Source organism: Dromiciops gliroides, chromosome 3 (genome assembly GCF_019393635.1).
Source record: "Dromiciops gliroides isolate mDroGli1 chromosome 3, mDroGli1.pri, whole genome shotgun sequence".
NCBI classification, from domain to species: domain Eukaryota; kingdom Metazoa; phylum Chordata; class Mammalia; order Microbiotheria; family Microbiotheriidae; genus Dromiciops; species Dromiciops gliroides.
The window spans coordinates 467,935,765-467,957,764 of record NC_057863.1 but is presented as its reverse complement, the minus strand read 5'-3'; the positions used below and the strand labels follow the sequence as shown (position 1 = coordinate 467,957,764).

Genomic DNA, 22,000 nt, shown 5'->3' with positions numbered 1-22,000 from the left:
TCTCACCTCTTCCTGGACAATGATTAGGACAAGGAGGTTTCTGTGGAGGCTAGATCATCACAATTTTGGTATGTATCAGCCACTCAACAAATATCCAATCATTTGTAAAGTTAAAAAGCGTTTACTAAGCAGAAGGAGTCATGCTGAGCTCTAGGATAAAGACAAAAATGAAATTGCCCCTGTCCTCAAGAACCTTACATTCTGTTGAATGAATGGATGATGAATGAATGAATGAATGAAAAACCACTTAGTATGTGTTTACTATTTGCATAGCACTGTGCTAAATGCTAGAGATACAAATAGAAGAGGCAAGACAATCTCTGCTCTCAAGGAGCAAACATTATAATGAAGAAGATAACACATTTAGTTAAAGACATTCAAAATGAATACAAAGTAATTTGGGGAAGGGGTGCCCTAACCACTATGGTGGGGAGGTCCAGAAAAGGCATTCACTCGTTATACTTTTTTTTTGGGGGGGGGTGCAGGGCAATGAAGGTTAAGTGACTTGCCCAGGGCCACACAGTTAGTAAGTGTCAAGTGTCTGAGGTCAAATTTGAACTCAGGTCCTCCTGAATCCAGGGCCGGTGCTTTATCCACTGCGCCTCCTAGCTGCTCTTATACTTTAGCTTTTAAGTCAATTTCTCCACCCAGACCATGTGCCCTGGTCAGCACAAGCCTGAACAATGCTGAACTTCATTCCCCACATAGAACACAAAATCCACTCTGAGAAACACCAATGAAGTCAGGACAAATGCAACATGTCACTACTTTAAACATGACTTTTTGGGGCCAGGGACACTAACAATATACAACATCAAAGAGGATTTGATTGGCCACAAGACAAAACAAAGACCACAGGGTTACTGCTTTGGGATTTAAAAGAAGAAAAGTTATTTGGTTAGCATTTCTCACTTAGTGACTTCAGATGGAGCTTGTTTAGGTAAAAAGTTTGGTCATCCTATTATCGATCAATTATTGGTATCAGTTAGGGTAGTTTGGCGTTAATTGTTTGAAACATTAGGAAGTTAGCATCATTACAAATGATTTTTCCTAAAATGAGGTTGGAATCACTTAGGTTAGCATTGGAATGGAAAACAAAATAAATATACCGAGCTGAAATTCTTTTGATTTTCTTTAACACGCAGTATTTCTGGCGTGTCTTGTACAACTGTAATTTTCCCCTTAGCGTTTTTGTGATCACTCTGGTATTGGAGCTATAAAGAAAGAGTAAATAAACACCTAGTTACTATTTGAACATTCTTGTGTAGGCCTGGGTCTGGTTCTTTTCCAAAGAGTAACAAACAAACAAACCAAATTTTAGAGAAGCCGTATGTACCTGGAAAATATCTGAGAAACATTTATCACAGCACAAGGGAAAAAACAATTCTTCAGTGAGAATTTCCAAGGGGAAATTTGTTGTTAGATTTTGATTTAATGTTGGGGAGCCTGGGGAATGGAGGGAAGAGAATAACACACACACCCAACACAAAGCCAGTTGTTGCCTGGGGCTAAATCTCAGGCTTGATGAAAACAGACCATCAGTGACACAGGATGATGAACATTTATATTTGAAAAAATATCAAAAGAAGGGAATTGTTCAAATTTCCACTTGGCATTTAGTTTTGGCATTTGTGATAATTCCTAATCTAGAAAATGATCCTAAACATCGGCCCTCATTTTCCAGGGAGGGAATAAGAAGTGAAAGTTGATCATTGGGCCCAATCCCAGCAGCAGAGTCATCTTTGTGAATTCTAAGATGCCAATTTAGGTCTTAACCCTAAATGTGTTGATGCTATACTTTTTTTGTTTTGTTTTGTTTTTGTTTTTGCAGGGCAATGGGGGTTAAGTGACTTGCCCAGGGGTGCTATACTTTAAAAAAGAAATTATTTTAAAATATTATGAACTTAGCAAACATTAACAAACACAAACATTTCAGTAAACAAAGAACAGAAAAGAGGATTACATATGAAACTGTGAATGCATTATTTACCATTTTTAAAAGTGTGCGTAAACTAGGATAGCATACTATGCCTAAATGTTCTCTTTTGACTGACCCTTTCCTATCTTCAGTTTGTTTTTCTAAAGTGCTATAGATATGCTTTTCTTCCCCTTTTTGCATCACTACCACTAGCCACTATGATTCCTCCCTCTTATTCCCTCATCCCCATAGTAGCTTTCCCTTCCACCTTGTAATATATACAGATAATCAAGCCAAATGGACTATGAATGAACCAAACACATACAAGGCTGAAGTTCTTCTGGTTCTCTCGAACTCTCTGCATCTCTGGAGTCTCCAGCACTGTCTCATAGTAGGACATGCACCTTTCAGCATCCTCTTTGTACTTTTTCTGGAAACACATTCAAATGGGATAGAGAGAGTGAGCAACAGAGCTATGTGAGCTGATATTGATGCCTGGGGCACAGAACCTTAATATGGCCTGACAGAGGTTCATAGTATCATAGACCTAAGAGCTGGAAAGAATCCTAGAGTTCTTATAATCCCGCTCCCTTATTTTATAGATGGGGAAGCTGAAACCCAGAGAAATTAAATGATTTGCATAAAGTCACACAGGTAATTAAGCCAGGATTCAAATATCGGTTATTTGCCTCCATACTTATCACTCTCTCCATTGCCCTGCTCTTGGCTCTTGGGTCTCTTTTTCCTTACTGTTTACAGAAGTTGGTGGGTCTACAAACTCAAACTTTCACAACAAACAGCACACGTATTCATAGACTCATTGAGGGTAGGCAGTGTCTATACAGCTCTGCTTTTAAGTTTCTGTACAGATCCAGGGATAGCAGCTGTCTAAGAGAGTGAGTTTTTGTATGGTTTTAGTCCTTAATCTACTGGAAGATTGGCCAACAAAGATGGTTACATTCGACCTCACAAAACTTGAGCACTTTTAAATCTAGTAGATATATATGTATACATAGTATTATATTTTTAACTAATTGATAAATTATTGAGCCTAATAATGAGACAGGGAGAGAGGGCAAGGAGGCCCCAGCATCCCTATCTTACCTTCATGTTATTTTAGTTTGGTCTCTTTCTGGCTCTAACCTTTTGTTCCACCACATTTCTAGGGTGGTTGTGGAGAAGGAATCTGGTCACTACTGTGGTAAGAATTTGATTCCTCTGCAGAAAACCATATCATTTTATATGTTTTATAAATTATACTGTAAGAGTGGAAAGTTGCATGTGCTATCAGTCCCAATGGTTGTTATATTAGTGTTGATATTGTTATTATTTTTTCAGGGAAAGAGGGATGGAGTTTTAAAGGGAAGAGATGGATTGTTTACTAAGAAGTGATTATTATATTAAAAATTAATAATATAATAACAAAGAATCTATATTAATAAAATTATGTTATATTATATTACAACTTAAGTTTTAAGTTGTTTATGAGACTTACTGTTTGGCATATATCCCAAAGGGCCCAAGAATGGGATTTCTGGTTCTCTTGTTTAAGAGTTTTATAATACCACTTTTTGTTGTAGCAAAGAATTGATGGGGGGAAGGCTATCCACCATTGAATGGATGAACAAATTGTGATATAGGAATATAATGGAAAATTACTGTGCCATAAGAAATGACAGAGTCAGAGAAACATGGAAAGACTTTTACAAACTTATGGTGAATGAAACGAGCAAGAGCAGAAGAATAATATATGATGACAACAGTAATATGAAGAAAAAGCACCTTTCACAACCTCACAACTCTGAGTAGTAAACAATAGTGATACTTTAAGGTTTGTAATCATTCTATATGTGTTATCTCATTTGATCCTAACAACAATGTCATGAAGTAGATGGCATTTTTATTCACATTTTATTAATGGGGAATCTGAGGCTAAGAGAAATTAAGTGACTTGCCCACATACCAAGTAAGTGTCTAAGGTGGGATTTGGGCTCAGGCCTTCCTAATTCTAGGTCCAATACACTACTGTTTTGTCTAGCTGACTGATGATGAAATGTACCTCCCATCTCTTTTTTTTTTGTGTGGGTTAAGTGACTTGCCCAGGGTCACACAGCTAGTAAGTGTCAAGTGTCTGAGGCTTGATTTGAACTCAGGTCCTCCTGAATCCAGGGCCAATGCTCTATCCACTGCGCCACCTAGCTGCCCTAAAATGCCACTTTTGGAATTGATGAAAGTGAACCAGGAACAGCTTCCCCCCCTACCCCCACCCCCCTGCTTGGTCAGTGTGGTATTACATTATGATTTTTTTCAATGTCCTTACCTGGCTTGAAAGGTTCTTGACTTGCTGAGCATGAATGATCTCTGGAGTATCAACAACAGAAGTGAAGTTGCCTTTTTCCATTTCTGCCAATTGCTTATATTTAATCTGAAAAAAGAAAGAAAGCTGGTAGGTATGTGCTTTCAAGGTCTTGAAAATGGATTTTCTTGGTTTACTTAAGAAATGATCCAAATTTATTCACCAAGAGACTCATTCATCCATGAACCCATATTTATTTCTATTCTGCTTAAAGCACTGGACTATGGAAGAATCAAAAGAAGTAAAAGACATCCCTGCTTCTGAGAACTTTACAATATAGTTGGGAAGAGAGGATCTATGCATAGGAGATGACAAGAGAGCCGGTACAAAACAATGAAGGCAACAGTAGAACTTATATAAATGTAAGCCTCTGGAGGGTGAAAAGGAAGGAACACATCAGTGTGGAGTGGGCTTCACTAGGGAAGTCAGAGTGTCTTGCAACAAAGGAGAGAGAAGACACTTAAAGGATGCTGAGTCAATGCTTTGGGTACAGCCTGAGGACAGTGTGGATTAGCACTATGGGAACAGTCAGACAGATTAGAGTCTGCCAGGAGTATCCCTAGCACTCTGCACTTTATAATGAGGGTGCTCATTCATGTGAGTCAGAAATGAGAGATGGAAATAGGAAAGGGAACTCCTCGTAATCCTTCTACTAGTTCAAAAAATTTACTAATAAAAGACATTATTCAGGCCAGGTAAGCAATAAAATAATATTCATTTTACTACCCATGAGACTCTTGGGAGTGGAACATGGATGGAAACAACCTTTAGAATCAGAGAATTTCACAGCTAGATGGGGTCTTAGAGATCATTTAAGTCCAATCCTCTAATTTTTCAGATGAGAAGACTGAAGCCCAGGGAGGTGAATTTGCCCAGCTTGTTAATGTCAGAGCTGGGATAGAACCCAGGTTTCCTGATTTCTGGTCTAAATCTCTTTCCACAAATATGTTTATAATGTGTGCATCTTAAGATGGAGGTTGATTGGTGACAATGAGAATTGATTGATGATGATGATAAAATGTATGATACTTTGTTGGTCTATTGTGAAGAGAATTCTTTGTCAGGTGTAAGGTACTGTATAAATGTTATCTATTACTGTTGTTGCCAGAATCAACCTCATGGGTTTATTGTAAGGAAATCTCTCTTTAAAGTACTATATACATGTAGTTTACTATAAAAAAAAATGATGAGCAGGATGCTAACAGAAAAACCCAGAAAGACCTACATGAGCTGATGAGACGTGAAATGTAGTATATACAAAATAACAATACTGTAAGATGATCTGCTGTGAATGACTTGCTTATTTTCAGCAATGCAATGATCCAAGACAACTCTGAAGGTCCTATGAAAAATGCAATCCATCTACAGAGAGAGAACTGATGGTGTCTCAATACAGATTAAAGCATCCTTTTTTGTTTGTTAGTTTCCTTATCTGAAGTTTTGTTTTTGTCTGTTTTCTTTCACAATCTGGCTAATACGGAAATGTTTTCATGACTGCTCATGTACAGTTTATATTGAGTTGCTTGAATTCTTGGTAGGGGGAGGGAGTAAGAGAATTTGGAACACAAAGTTTAAAAAAAAATTGATGTCAAAATAATGTGTGCATCTTGGTAAATCAGAGGCAAGAGGATCCAGGGGTCTTCAGCATTACACTGACCTGGCTAGCAATATCTGTCGCATTCTTGGCCCTCATAAAGTCTGGAGTTTCATTGGCCATGGTGGTCAGACCTCGTCCTTTGACTTCCAGCTCTAAGTCTCTCTTGTATTCTTTCTGCAGAAGAAAATAATGGATTTTAGAAAAATCAACTGATTTTCTGGGTCTACGTCAGGTAATATGCCAGATTCAGTGGCTATATGTTTTTTTTTTAATTCTATGTGTATTGACTTAGAAATCATAGCCAGTGTTTATTTCAGTATCTTATAGTATACCGTATGTTATATAAGAAGCTCACATTTATATAAAACAACTCAAGGTTTATAAAATCCTTTAACCCATGATATCATCTTATCTTCATAAGTCTGTGAGGGTAGTACAGATATTATAATCTCCTTTTTATAGATGAAGAAACTGATCAGACTGCTACAATATCCATGCACAGTAGAAATGGAGGAATTTTTAGTAAAACTTTGACCACTACGTTGGACTCTTCTTCTGAAAGCTGTAATTCCTCTAAGCCAAATATGGTAGCAAATTATATGTAGAGCAAAATGTATTGTGTTTTAGAGGGGAAGATGAGAGTCAGATGAGATTTGTTAGATCTTGGGAGGCTTTGGGGGCTACCTCATTGAGGATCTGAGTTGCATTCTTTGCTCGTAGCATATCAGGTGTGTCATCCATTTCGGTGAGACCCTTTCCTCGGATGCTTTCCTCTAGATCTCTCCTGTACTCTTTCTACATCACAAAAATAAAACCAACAAAACTGCCAAGAGAGCCAGGAATATTTCTCTTAACTGAGAAACCAAGAAAAAAGTTTAAGTTTTAAAGCAGATAAAATTTAGTAGTTTTATGTAGATATGGACCACAGCATGGGGTAAACCATCAAGTGGAGTTTAAAACAAAAAAGGAAAGATAGAATAGTCTGAAAAGTTACATACATTTATGGGATTGTCAATTAAACAATTAGAAGAATTAACATTGAAAATTGATTAGGTAGAAGGATCAAACACAAGAAGATACAGCTCGGAACATCGAGAGTTAAATGGTAAGAGGAACACATTGATGAGTGTCATTAGTGGAATTATGGAATTATTTGAATCAACAGAGAAAGAAACAACCAAGTAATTGCTACCTCGCTTGCTATTTTGGTGGCATATTTGACATGTAATAAAGCTGGTGTAACTTCCAGGCCAGTAAGGTTTCTGCCTTTAATGGACTCTTCATAATCCTTTCTATATTCTTTCTAATATGAGTAGGAAGAAAAAAAAGTCAAAAAGCAAATGTTTATATTGATTTTCCCTTAATTATGGGAAGAAAAATCATTAAGAAAAAGTAACATTTTGCTTTCAACATATTGACTTAAAGATAGCATTTTTGTTAAGCAGTTTCTGAGAAGCATTTTTTTAAATTCTGAAATTAACAATTTCAGATAAAATGAGCATTTCCACATACATACTAGAAAAGAAGAGGATTATACATAAAATCTCCATCATGTACAGATTGCTTTTCTTTTTAAATATATAATAAACATAAAACTTTACAAGCTATTCTTTGTGATTCCTTCCTTCCTTCTTTGTGTGTATTAAAAATGCGTAAATGATCCTCTTTTCTTTCTTTTCACTTTCTTTTACCTTCTTTCTTTATTTTTTGGGGGTCTACCCTATTCCTCCCTCTCCCCAACCCCCCAAATGGAAAAAGCCCCAAATTTCTTGTAACAAATAACTTAACAGCATTTGTTGACTTGACAGTATTACTGATCAACCATAAATAATGTTAGAACATTTCTTTTTTTACTGGGAAAAATTAAGCAGGAGAAAGAAATAGAGTTACCAAACATCTACCTCATACAAATGTATAAGATTTTTTTTTTTTTTTTAGTAAGGCAATTGGGGTTAAGTGACTTGCCCAGGGTCACACAGCCAGTAAGTGTTAAGTGTCTGAGGCCAGACTCGAACTCAGGTACTCCTGAATCCAGGGCCGGTGCTCTATCCACTGTGCCATCTAGCTGCCCCATAAGATTTTGACAAAGGCTAGATTAACTGATAGGAATTTTCAGTTGACACTTAGAATATATGATTTCTGAGGTTTTGCAAGAGCCTCACTTATACCTCAAAATATCTCCCTTATCCTGTTTTTCTCCCAGACTTTTTCTATACATGTTAAATGGAGATAATGCCTTTTATTCTACAATAAGAAAGAAGACTAAAATGCAAATAACCCTGAGAAAAGCAATACAATGACTTAAATTAATACTAAAGTATGCATTTAAAAATTTTTTTTTCTTAGGGCAGATTTTTTGTGTTTTTTGCTTTTTGTATTTTTATTTTTTGGTGAGGCAATTTGGGTTAAGTGACTTGCCCAGGGTCACACAGCTAGTAAGTGTTAAGTGTCTGAGGCCGAATTTGAACTCAGGTACTCCTGACTCCAGGGCCAGTGCTCTATCCACTGCACCACCTAGCTGCCCCAGGGCAGATTTTTATAAGGAAGGTTTTCTTTTTCTTTTCTTTTCATTTTTTTATATTAGAGCCTCATCACCTGATTTAAAGCAAACAAATAAACATCATTGTTGGGTCCATTCAGTGATTTCATCAGTGTGGGGAAATCTTGGTATTAAACCTCCCTCCACTGGTGCAGATCTATGCTTTACAACCTTAGAGAATTGCTTATTTCATTGAAATTTCACATCCATGAAAGCCTCTACAAAGGAAATCAATAGGTATTTATTGAGGTTTCTATTTTAAGGGAAAAACTCAAAACTACAAAAATGGATTTACATTGCCGGAATTTACTTCCTAGTTAGGATAAAATTAGATAGTATCTGTAACATGCTTTTCAAACCCTAAGATTCTATCTAAATGCACCCTCACCCCAGGCAGATTTCTATAGCCTTCAAGGATTGCTTGGGGACACTGAGACATTGTGACTTGGTTGTGGTTATCACATGCAGAACCTTAACTTGGATTTTCTTGAATTCAAAACTGATTATCCAGTCACTCTTGTGATGTCTCCCAATTCTCATCCAACAAAATATAATAAAATTCTGGTCCAATCTCCTCATTTGATGGTTGAGAAAACTTTGAATGAAAACGAAATATTTAATTATGCCTTTAATATCTGCTTTCAAATATGTGAGATTTTGTCAAGTAGAAGTATTTTTGAAGATCTTGTAGTTCCATTGGAAACACATTTGCTTATAGTTGTGAAAATGCAACACAGGAAAGAAAGAAATAGTTTCTAGCAATGATGTTCTAAAAGCCCATGGGATAAAGGGGCTGCTTCATGAAACCAGACATTGCAGATTTCAAAATGAGATTACAATCCATTTACCCTGTTGAAGAGCAGCAAGTTAGGTTCTGCCCCGCCCCCTCCCCGCTAAAAATGACAGCATTTCAAGACTTTTTATGCTTCTATCTCCATTGTCAAATGACTACTGCTCTGTATGAATAAGGAATAGTACTCGAGGACATTTATATAGCACCTTAAGGTTTGCAAGGCAAATATTATCTACTCTTAACCTAATGAGGAGGTAAATTCTGCTATGTAAATCCATTTTTGTAATTTAGAGTTTTCTCCTTAAAATGGAAAGCCCAATAAGCATGCTTTGATTTCCTTTGTAGAAGCTTTCATGGATGTGAGATTTCAAAGGAACAGTCTTTATACACACACATATATATGTATACATATAGTGCATGTATGTATGTGTGTGTGTGTGTGTGTGTGTATATATATATATATAAACTCCCAGGGGATTTTCTGATCCAGCCAAAAAAGTTAAATTATATTTAGTACTAATTATATTTATTATATTTTGGTTTTTTTGAAAATGGCTGTTCTCATATATTATATGTGGCAATTATTTATTATTTAGAATATTTGGAATTATAGGATAACAGAATTTCAGAGTTGACAAGGACCTTAGTGATTTATTTGACAAGAATATTCCCAACATTCTATACAATAATAGATATATCTGTGTCTATCTATATAGACACATTTCCTTTTATTTCTTACCCCACTCTGCATCTGTTGAGATTCTTTTGCAGTTATGTATGTTGGGGTTTCAAAGTCCAACATGGGCTTCCCTCGTTCCTTTTCATACTTTTCTTTATATTTCACCTAGAATTAGAGAGATCAGTTATCAAGCTTTCCATCAGGATAACTACTCAGGGCTGTCAATTGTATTATTTGAGATCCTGTCTTTAAAGATATGTAAATGACTACAATCCTAAGGATTAGATTGTGGGATTTAGGTCCTTATCTTGAATAGGGAGACATTAATTTCCTTTACCCTTACTTTTATCATTAAAATCGCAAATAATCAATAGCCATGTGATAATTTCATTAGTATTCTCTTTGTTTTATCAAAATTATTTTTTATTATGGACTTGAAAAATATGAACACTTTCTGGCGTTCTCATTGAGTCAATGGGTGGTAAACTTTCAGTCTGTGACTACTTTCCTTTATCTTGATACTTTCTTTTTTAGGGATGGACTCAATTTTAACTAAAGGATATTAGGAAAAAAATGATAGTTAATGATGTATGGTTTCTAGAGAAGGTCCTCTGGAATGGTGATAAGGATCAACATATGGATCACATGTACCAAAGAAACCAACTTGGCTACACATAAAACATAGCTACACACTCCCCCCAAACCAGAGGCAAACTACCTCATGTCAGACTAACAGAGGTTTCCTTTTTCAATGAATTATATATAGATAGTATTACCAGTTTGGCCTTAGTATCCTGACTCAAATCACTGAATTATGAATAAGTTTTTGTTGTTCAGTTGTTTCAGTTGTGTCCAACTCTTTGCGACTCCATTTGGGATTTTTCTTGGCAAAGATATTGGAATGGTTTGTCATTTCCTTCTCTAGCTCATTTTACAGATGTAGAAACTAAGGAAACAGGGTTAAGTGACTTGCCCAGGGTTACACAGATAGTAAATGTCTGATAACACTATTAACTGCACCACCTAGCTGCCCTGATAGAATAAGTAGAAAGGCACAATAGAAGAAATCAATTGCATGTAAAGGATGTCTATTCATTTTAAGAAGATAAAATTATTAACTGTAGAATATTGGATTTTTATGATCATTTTTCATAGGACCTATAACGAGAATGAGGTAAATCCTGAGGAATACATTAAGGACTTAAAATGATTATGATGTTCTTTTTCTATGAATTGTAAGAAGTGATCTCTTTTATAAAACTTAACTGTGTTGAAGTCAAAATGAAACCTATTTTGCACATTAAAAGTCTGCTATTTTATAGTTGCAGGCACACTCAGCTAATACCAAATGGAACTTCTGCACATTTTAGTGAATGCTTTTTTGAGTTGAGACAACAACTACAACTACAAAACCACCACCAATAAAATATCTCATAACAGCCTTCTTTGATGGATCTCTGTACTTTGTTAGACCTCATCCACCAGGCCTACACTTCAAGGACTTCCTAGGAAATAGGATTTATATCCCACTTTTCTTCCAGAGATGTCAAAGTCTTTCATACACATTATTTCCTTTACTCTCACAATATCTTTTGATATAGAAAGGGCAGGTATTATTATTCACCATTTTAAAGGTGTAATTTAAAAGTGAGGAGCAGAATTTAAGCAGACTGATCTCCTTATTTTGATTCATGTACTCATGTTGATAGAAAACTGAAACCCATCTATGACTCAGAAGTTGGCTTCATTATTCATTAGAGGTGAGATTAAGTCTTAAGGTTGTTTCTATTAACTAAACCCTCTTAGATGGCATGTGGTCATTTCTTGAATCTGGTGATATAACATCAATCCAACACTCAGATGCAAATATCATCCCTACAAGGTTTTCTTTTTCTTTTCTTTTCTTTTTGGTGGAGCAATGAGGGTTAAGTGACTTGCCCAAGGTCACACAGCTAGTAAGTGTCACGTGTCTGAGGCCGGATTTGAACTCAGGTACTCCTGAATCCAGGGCCACTGCGCCACCTAGCTGCCCCCACCATGAGGTTTTTAGAAATTCTTTTTTTAATGTGAGAATTCTTATATGTAAGGCAATTTAAACCCAAACAAAGAGGAAACATCTCCAAAGATTAAAGTCAATGACAGAAGAAGAACTTTAATTTGCAATCCAGAGCTCTTTGTTTTCTCCTATAAATGGCTGGTAGAGACTTGACAAGAGGTGAGAGATCTCCATTTTGGTGAGAAAAATGCAGCTGTGATGAAGTTATACTGGGAAAATGAATGTGTAAAGTTTAAGCATTTATTAGCAACCACTAAATATTATCTCATTTGATCCTCACAATGACTATGCAAAAGTATTATTATTATCCTCATTTTATAGTTGAGGAAACTGAGGCAAATAGAGGCTAAATGACTTGCTCATGGTCACACAACTAGTAAGTGTCTGAGGATGGATTTGAACTCAAATGTTCCCGACTCCAAGTCAATGCTCTAGCCACTGAGCCACCCAGCTGCCCCTGGAGAAGGGAGATGATCTTTTCCAACTTACTTGGCTCTGCAGTTCTGTTGCTTCTTTTAGATGGAGCTGTTCCAGGTTATCAGGAATTACATGGTAGTGACCTTTGCTCTTCTCATATTTCTTCTTGTACTGGTACTGAAGGGAAGGTGGCAAGAAGCACCTCAGTGAAAAATCCCTCATTATTTCTCTTTCTAGTTCCAAGGTCAGACATTTACACAACTGCACGTCAAATGCAAATTAGACATGCCAAAACCCCCCGCCCCAAATGAATGATGGATAAAGAAAAATATTTCAATGATTTTTTTTTTTTATGTTTGTAGGTCCTAGCCAAGCTAGAAATTAGTATTTTTATACATTTTAACATTTTAGCAAAAGTTAGGTAGATCCCAAAGAAATAACAAAAAATAAAAGGAAGTCAGCAATAATATAAGAGCTGTCAAGAAATATGATTTGGAGAAAAACAGCGGGTTTTAAAAGTCAACAGCCAAAAAGGAAGGAAAAGAAATTCTTAAAAATTTTTAGAATGAGAAAACACATCTGTTAATATCTTAAAGGTTAAATATCTTAAAGTATTAGCATATCTACAAATCTTGGAGGTGTTATTCTACAGAGAATGAGTAGAATAATGTTACTAATGAGCAGAAAAAATGCATTAGATCAAAGAGGAAAAAGACAGCACCACATGATATCCTAGTAACAGGCAAGGCAGTACAAATGTTATTAGGAAGTGATGGAACCAAGCTGGTTTGTGGGTTAGTGATGGAGCTTACAGAACTGGCAAGTTGGCTTGTATTCAGCACATGGTTCATAATTAGAGATTCCTTCATGTCAGTCACAGGTTTGTGAAGCTTCTTTAAGTCAGCCTTGTACTTAACCTGCAAATGAAAACAAACAAACAAATAAATTGAAGCTGCTTCTTAACAAAGATGAGGAAATTAAGGAGGGTGGCATCGAGAGGACCTTACCTCACTTGCAAGGTTATTGGCATCTTTCATGGTCTTGTAGAGTTGGCTGTCTTTCAAGTTGTATTTTGGTGTCTTGCCCTTCTCTTTGTTAAAGTTTTCTCGGTATTTTACCTAATGTAAAAAGACAAACACCATTTATTCCAGAATATCAATCAGTCTGGAAATTGAGAATTGGTAGAATGATAAAAGACAAAAAATTTGAGTTGTGTAGGCAGTTGAGAAAGACCAAACAAGGTAGGGTTTGCTTAAAGTTCACTTCTTTTTTTTTTGGTGAGGCAACTGGGGTTAAGTGACTTGCCCAGGGTCACAGAGCAAGTGTCAAGTGTCTGAGGCCGGATCTGAATTCAGGTCCTCCTGACTCCAGGGCCTGTGCTCTATCCACTGCACCACGTAGCTGCCCCTAAAGTTCACTTTTAAATTATCAATTGGCATGAACTATAACCTTTGCCTAGTAGTACAGGAAAGAAAGTGAAAAGAATTTGATTTAATTCAGAGCAATATGGAACTCCTGACTAGAAATGGAAAAGATATCATAATGCTATTAGAGAGAATTGGGAAATTATCAAAAAGGTTAGTAAGAGACTAAGTAAGGTGAATTTAACATAAAATTCTTTGGGAATAAGATACAGTGAGCTAGGCTAATGTCTTCAAACTATTACATTATGACAGAAAGATGAGTAAAAGAGATATATGGGGGGCAGCTAGGTGGCGAAGTGGATAGAGCACTGGCCCTGGAGTCAGGAGTACCTGAGTTCAAATCCGGCCTCAGACACTTAACACTTACTAGCTGTGTGACCCTGGGCAAGTCACTTAACCCCCATTGCCTCACTAAAAAAAAAAAAAAAAAAAAAAGAGAGAGATATATGATATAAATAATACTTTTGGAATGCATGTAAGAAAATGGATATTTTAAAGATGAAATTATTTTCTAAAAAAAGATGAAACCTTCACTACATATGACTAAGAATATCCAAAGGAAAGTACTTAGGAACTTAGAGGACAATCTAATGGGAGAAAAAGCTATTTTTTCCTTCCTACTAATGATATCTGTGCATTACTTATATTCCGGGTACAAATCTACAAATAAATTCCTATAGTCTATCATGTAATAAAAGATGAAAACAATTTTTTTTAAAAGTCAATTAACAGGTAGGTATAGTTTCTATACTTTCTTCTTAGTAAGGTAAAAGATGGACTAATGCAACATTAGCACACATACCATTCATAAAAGATATTTCCATTCTCTAGCACGGGAGTTCTTAACTTTTTTGGTGTCATGGATCTCTTTGGAAATCTTGTGAAGCTTGTAAAACGCTAGACATTGTTGCTTACAGTAATGACTAAATTTCACTACTAAATTTCAGTTAAAGGTTAACAAAAAGAAAGATGTAGTTGTCTTTTTTCACATTCAAATTCAAAACCCTCTTGAAAGTTAACCATGGGTTCCTTGGGTGTGTGTGGACCTCAAGTTAAGAACTCTTACTCTAGCACATTCCATGTCTCATACTAAAACAGTGATGTGTTGCCTTTCTTGTTGCTATACAAACAGGCCAGAACAATACAGGACAGATAGGTAATGGAATCATTGTAATTCATTAAAGAGAAAATTGCATCCAAGAGAACAAGGCCATTGAAAAATCTGGAATTGATTAACTTTAATAAATACATAGTGAAAAGACAAGAAAAAAATAAGGATGCAGTGCTCAAGACAAACAGAAGCAGACATTAAAAAGGAGAAAGCATAAACATTAGTTTTAAAAAGTATTCAATTGCTTCTGGGAATCTCCTCCTTCCCAAAGGAAATTCGCCCTCAAAAGAAAGAGAAATTACAATAACTTAAAAGGAAATGAAAAACAAGGACAGGTCCCAAGAATAAACCCAAAACCAAACCAACAAACAACAACAACAACAAAAAACAAAATAGCAAAACAATCCAGAATCCAGTTATAGATAAAGATAGCACATTTTCTCAAAGGGGTCCATCAAAATGATTCTCTCTTCAAAAGTGTTGGGCTAATATTTCTCAGCACTCATGATACAATTACAGTTTTTCTTCCTTGCTGCACTGACCTTTATAAGAACTAGAGCCTTTTAAAGATAATAGCATGCATATAGTTCCAAACATGGGAAGCTTGAATTCCAAATGTGTACATGAATTGTGCTTGACCATGCAGAATGTATATACAGAACAACATGAAAACATTAGGTACTGGCAAGACCCCCTTTTTCCAAGTTAACTGAGGCAATATGTAGTGTTGTATTGCCCCATGTTTTGATGTTATACAATATCACTGTTTTTCAATCTTTTTAGACACAGGGATTTAGAATTTTGTAGATTTTGACTAAAAAAGTAATTTCCAAGATTCAACTTGCATTATCTTTTTTTTCCAAAGAGCTGTTTTGGGGTTTGGGGTTTTTTTTTGCAGGGCAATGAGGGTTAAGTGACTTGCCCCAGCGTCACACAGCTAATAAGTGTCAAGTGTCTGAGGCTGGATTTGAACTCAGGTCCTCCTGAATCCAAGGCCAGTGCTTTATCCACTGCACCACCTAGCTGCCCCCTGCATTATCTTTTCAGTGTTTCACTGTGATCACTCTGTATTCCCCTCCTGTGAGGACTTGATCAGTAATGCATGTCATCTTTGAAATAGGGAAAAAGGTCAAAGTGTTTGCAATGACTATAAGACCAAAAGAGAGAGAGGAAGGGAATAAGCATTTATATATAATACTTATATATTTATGTATAACCTTTATGTATTAATATATTAATACATAAATATAGAATATAGAATACATAATAATATGTGCCTCACTCTGTGTTAAGCCCTTTTTACAAATATTATCTCATTTGATCCTCACATCAACCCTTTGAGGTAGGTGATACTATCACCACCACCCCCATTTGATGGTTGATGAATTTGAGATGGAGGTTAAGTGCTTTGCCCAAAGTCACACAGATAGTAAGGGTCTGATATTGAATTTGAACTCAGGTCTTCCTGATTCCAGACCTGACCCTCTACCCATAAGTCTACTAGCTCCTGTTTGGAATTCATAGAAAATACCATGTTGTGATAATTTTGAGTGAAAGAATCCTCTAATATTTTTTTCTCTTTTTTTTGGGGGGTAGGGATGGAGCCCCCTGCATCTAAAATTTCACTGCTGTAGGGAATTCCTGGTGAGGCAACTCCCATTTACCAATGCAGACTGGCAACTGCATTGTTACTGGTAGTCTGGGACACTGAAAGATTAAATGATTTGTCAAGGGTGGTAAGTCATGATGTATTAGAAACTTGAACCTAACACTAAGCTGGAGACTGGCTCTCTATCTACTAAACCTTCCTCTTTCTAAAGTATGGCCATAACTGGATACTAAAATAAAATAGTATCTAGGTCATGAAAATTCATCTGATTTTTCTAGATTATTTTTGGCTGCAAAGTTGGTAAATCCATCTTGATGTTGTCTTGATTTTACCTATGTCAACAACCCCAAAGAAGCTTGGTGATCCAATTGAACCTACCAGATTTCTTTCTCCATTACCTATTCAGTTATATGTTGTATGCCAGACTTGATTTTTCTTCTATGCTACCACGCATTTTCATGTAGGACAAAAAGGGGTTTATGCAGAATGATCTCCTTTGACAAACTTCCATTGCATTCTACACATACATATACCTTAAAGAAAACAATGCAAGGGGCAGCTAGGTGGCGCAGTGGATAGAGCACTGGCCCTGGAGTCAGGAATACCTGAGTTCAAATGCGGCTTAATACACTTAACACTTACTAGCTGTGTGACCCTGGGCAAGTCACTTAACCCCAATTGCCTCACTAAAAAAAAAAAAAAAAAGAAAAAGAAAACAATGCAATTGGGGCATTAGAACCTCAGGGACAACCTTTCCCCTAGGATGAGGACTAGCAACAACAAAGACCAAGAGAAAATGAGAAAGATAAAGAGTTGGCACTCCCTGGTTGCAGTAGTCAATCTTATATCACTGATGAGGACACTTATTTTCTTAAGGTGCCAACATGGGCATAACTTTCATGGGAAATATGTCAGAGAGGTTGGTACTTTCCCATTCGTTAAAACTGAAGGATAATTTATATTCAAGGGACAACAGTTACTATTTTTCAAATATAGTGTGTCTATTTCAAAAAGATAACACTAAAATGACTTCTTTGCCTTTTATTATTTTACATGGCAATACATTTTGACAATTTATTTTTTTAATAACATTTTTCTTTTTCTTTTCTTTTCTTTTTTTTTTTTTTTGGTGAGGCAATTGTGGTTAAGTGACTTGCCCAGGGTCACACAGCTAGTAAGTGTCTGAGGCCAGATTTGAACTCAGGTACTTCTGAATCCAGGGCGGGTGCTTTATCCACTGCACCATCTAGCTGCCCCCATTTTGACTATTTAAAAGCAAATTAAGACATCATTTCAGTGTTCTCCATTATTGCTTGCTATGTTTCACCAAACTTAGAAATTCAACTTTTATTTAGTCCAGACTTTACCTGTTGGCTCTCTGATATTCATGCAATACACTTAAACTTTTTTTTTTTTTTAGTGAGGCAATTGGGGTTAAGTGACTTGCCCAGGGTCACACAGCTAGTAAGTGTTAAGTGTCTGAGGCCGGATTTGAACTCAGGTACTCCTGACTCCAGGGCTGGTGCTCTATCCACTGCGCCATCTAGCTGCCCCACTTATACTTTTTAAAAAAAATCTATGATCGTTATCACTTTAGGTACTACTTTCAATGATTCAGATTTCTCCACATCTTATTAAAAGGTTTCATTAATTGTTATGGTCCTCGAAAGTTTATCAACAGAAAGCACTGGCCCTGGATTCAGGAGTACCTGAATTCAAATCCAACCTCATACACTTGACAATTACTAGTTGTGTGACCCTGGGCAAGTCACTTAACCCTCATTGCCTCACAAAACCCCCCAAAAAACTAAAACCAAAACCAAAACAAAACAAAAAAGTTTATCAATGGATGTTGTCCAGTGATGAGCCTCTGTGAACTTAGCCAGGCTGGTCCTCAGACTGGAGTCCTGGAGGTCATCACTAAGTTGTATTCTAACCCTTTCAAATGCTGGAAGGACATGCCTTCTGAACTTATGTTTTCCTAGAATAATCTTTGATAACTCATAGTCATCTCCACAACAGGTAAGGCATCAGAACCTTCCAGTTTTATAACTTCCTGGGGGCAATAAGAAGTTAAATAACTTACCCTGGGTCACATGGCCAGTTTATATCTATATATCTATATCTAGTCTATATCTATTTGTCTGTCTGTCTATCTATCAATCAAAGCAGGACTTGAACCCAGGCCTCCTTTACTCCAAAGTCAGATCTCTGGCCACAACTCCATGCTGGCTCTCACCTTGTGGCAAAACATAAAAGCATAAAAAAGAAATCGCTTGTAACTTAATAGCACTTGAACTATTGCCTTCCTGATAAAAATAATGATAATAATAGGCATTTATATAACACACAAAGTTTAAATGCTACTGGAGACCTTTTAAATCACAAAACATTAAAAACAAACCAGTATAATTATTTATAATACACCTAATTACTCTCTCCCACCTATGCTTTAAATCTAATCACTGAGGTATTATCACTATTTATTATTCATTTACTACTTAAAAGACTGGAATTCCACTTTTGAATTACTACTGATAGTACAGATAATACCTAAAGGTATTCCAAATAGTCTATATCTATCTTATACTGAAATGAACAAATGTTAAAGAAAAAGAGATGCAAGATCTTAACTAACATGTATTTAATAAGGCTGCTGAGTAGAAGGAGAAATTTGAGATTCATGATCTGGATGACCAAATTTTTAAAAAGTAAGGCCCTACATTTTGACTCCCATGAAATGTATGAAAATTATGCAAGAGGTCCTTGGGTCTTCTGGATGAGTGTCCTGCTAGGAAGCCAAAATTTGACAAAACCCACACTTGTCATACTTTAAAAAATAACACCTACTAATTTGTAAGAGTGGTACTGATGAAATGCATGTTATCTGTAATCCTTGACACATGAAAATTGTTACAGATGCATATACTGATGAACAGGATTTATAAATGCAGGTAGTTTTATGAGAAGAAAAAGACAACCAAGAAATCTTAATTATTCTTTCCATTAATCTCTTGGACGAGCCTAAATAATTTTCTGAAATGCCATTCAGAGACTTGCTTTTCTTTTGTCTTAAAGAATTATAGTAACATGCAGGAATCTATGGTTGATCAAAAAATTTCAATCCAGACAGTCTTTTTAATGATTCTGCTATTCCCTTCTGACCACCATCATTACCTGACTGCTCAGCATGGAAGCTTTCTTGGCCATTTCGATATCAGGGCGGCCAAGCATGCTTAATCCATGACTGCCTTCCTTCCGGTGCTTGGCTCTATATTCCACCTAGACCAAGCAAAATCAAAACGACCATTGAGTGAGTAACTGCATTCTTCTGGCAAAACACCAAGAGATCATCTAATTGAAAATGCCTTGGATAATTTCCTGACTACACACTCACCTCACTGGCTAGCTTGGCAGCATGAGTTGCTTTCTTGATGTCAGGCCGATCAGCCACAGTGGTGTAATGTAGGTTCTCCTTGGCATCTTTTTTATAAGCAATCTTACCCAAAGAAGGAAAGAAAAGTCTATTCAATCTAGGGAAGCATTATATCTTTCTGTGGATTCTAAGCAAGTCTAAGCTGTTTACTTTTCAGCTAAAACATATTCCCAATACTTTTTGTCTTAAAGAAGATGCAGAATGAGACTTTTTTTTTTGTACATGGTCAATACAGAAATTTGTTCTGCTTTACTCGGCATGTTTATTACAAAGATTTTGTTTTTATTTTTATTTTCCTACTTTCTCAGTGGGCTGGGAGGAAGAGAAAATAAAATGTAATTTTAAAAACCAGGAAGGTGAAACAGTGAGGTAATTAAAAGTTTAAAGGAGAAAAAGTCCATTAAAAAAATCAAGCATGGACTCCTTATGTTGCTTCAACAATTCAATTAAATTCAGCAAGTATTTATTCAGTACCTACTATATGCCAGGCCCTGTGTGAGATGAAGGGGATATGAAAACAAAAACAAAAAAAGACAAAGTCCCTGGTCTAAATGGGCTTTCTTTATTCTACAGGAGGGATAAAACTGGCCCATAAATGAGTCAAATTACAGAATAATGCTAAATAATTTCAAGAAGGTTAGATCAGGAAATCCAGGAACTGGTCTCTGAACCGCACTTTGTAGGAAGAAAGGCAACTGAGGGACAGTGCATTCACATATGGGGGCTATTTGTGCAAAGGTGTGGAGGAAAGAGATTTTATTGACTTGGATGCTAACTGAGCAATGCTGTCTGGGAAAGATAACACTTACGTTGCTTTGTTTTTTTGCTACTTCCATGGCATGTTTCACCTCTGGTGGCTCAAGCATGATGGAGTAGTTGGACTTTCCTCTCTCCTTTACAAACTTCTTTTTGTAATTTGTCTAAATAGAGAGATCAGAATTTCGTCAGGTGAATTCTTCTCGAGCAGGGGTGGGAATGGAAATTATGACCTTGTTGAAGACCCCTGACATCATTTACCAATAGATCTTCCATAACCAGCTACAGTATCTGTCTGGCAACAAGGACAGGAAGTCCCTTGCCTGAATTTTGGTGTGTTATTCCTTACAATTTCCACTACTCTAGATCACTGAATCATCCTTAGGGAAATGCATCCTGTATAAAGCTGTTTTAGACATTTAATCACAGGAGAGGGTGACAGTAGGATTGTGCCTATGCATGGTTCAACATCACCTTCTTCCCTTAACTAATATTAGTTATGAGGAACAGGCCTGTCTGGTTAATACTGTTCTCTGTCCTGCCAGTAAACCTATCCTTTGATGAATCTATATTTGTTACACTTCTAAAAAATTAATGTATTTTTATTGCTTTTGGTTAAAACCAAAACAGTGTAGTAATTTCTGGAAATAACTCTTCTTTCCTCCTCTCCAAATTAAACTTTCATAACAGAAAAACAACTGAGTAAAAACCCCTGACAGAGTGATCACATCTGACAATATACAATATCCTGCCCTGGTAGTCATTCATTCACTTCTCTGTTGAGAGCTGAGAGACAACTTGCTATACTTTTGGTATAGCCTCTATTTAACCTCAGCCTTTTAAACCTACCTTGTACTAAATCCAAATATTGATACTATTTTCCACAAGTGATGTTAATAAACATGATTTCTTTTTTTTTAATTGAAATTTTGGCTCCACAGATAATTACATTGAAAGCAATAATAAGGTTCTAAAATGCAAAAGGGACATTGTAGGAAGCTCAAAGAAGTCTTAGAGCCTTTATCAGTCTGGCTAAGAGTCTGTCACCCACAGAGGAACTTGTGGTTAGTTACTTTGCGTGTCAACAGTAAGGTAGAATCCAGAGTACCACTTTTATGATGGCTGGTTACTTACATCGCTGACATTCTTGGTCACTTCCTTGACATGAACCGTGTCACGAGTCTTGGGAAGAGTTGTGTAGGAGCCCTGTGCGAGGTGCTTTTTCACATAATCCTTGTATTTGTTCTGAGGACACACAAAAGTAGTTGGTGAAGGGGTCTGGGCTGTGAGCAAAGATCCTGGATGAACA

At 36.4% G+C, this 22,000-nt stretch overlaps 1 protein-coding gene across 1 annotated transcript in view; it reads right to left on the bottom strand.

Moving 5' to 3' along the window:
• The window catches only part of NEB (nebulin), a 229,466-nt gene that overhangs the window by 20,239 nt on the left and 187,227 nt on the right, over positions 1-22,000 (bottom strand). Inside the window, 14 exon segments of the mRNA XM_043991344.1 lie at positions 1,110-1,214; positions 2,244-2,348; positions 4,239-4,343; positions 5,932-6,045; positions 6,556-6,666; positions 7,064-7,174; positions 9,943-10,047; positions 12,428-12,532; positions 13,168-13,272; positions 13,363-13,473; positions 19,677-19,781; positions 19,897-19,998; positions 20,745-20,855; positions 21,826-21,936. Of these exon segments, the coding sequence (XP_043847279.1) occupies positions 1,110-1,214; positions 2,244-2,348; positions 4,239-4,343; positions 5,932-6,045; positions 6,556-6,666; positions 7,064-7,174; positions 9,943-10,047; positions 12,428-12,532; positions 13,168-13,272; positions 13,363-13,473; positions 19,677-19,781; positions 19,897-19,998; positions 20,745-20,855; positions 21,826-21,936 (1,506 nt within the window).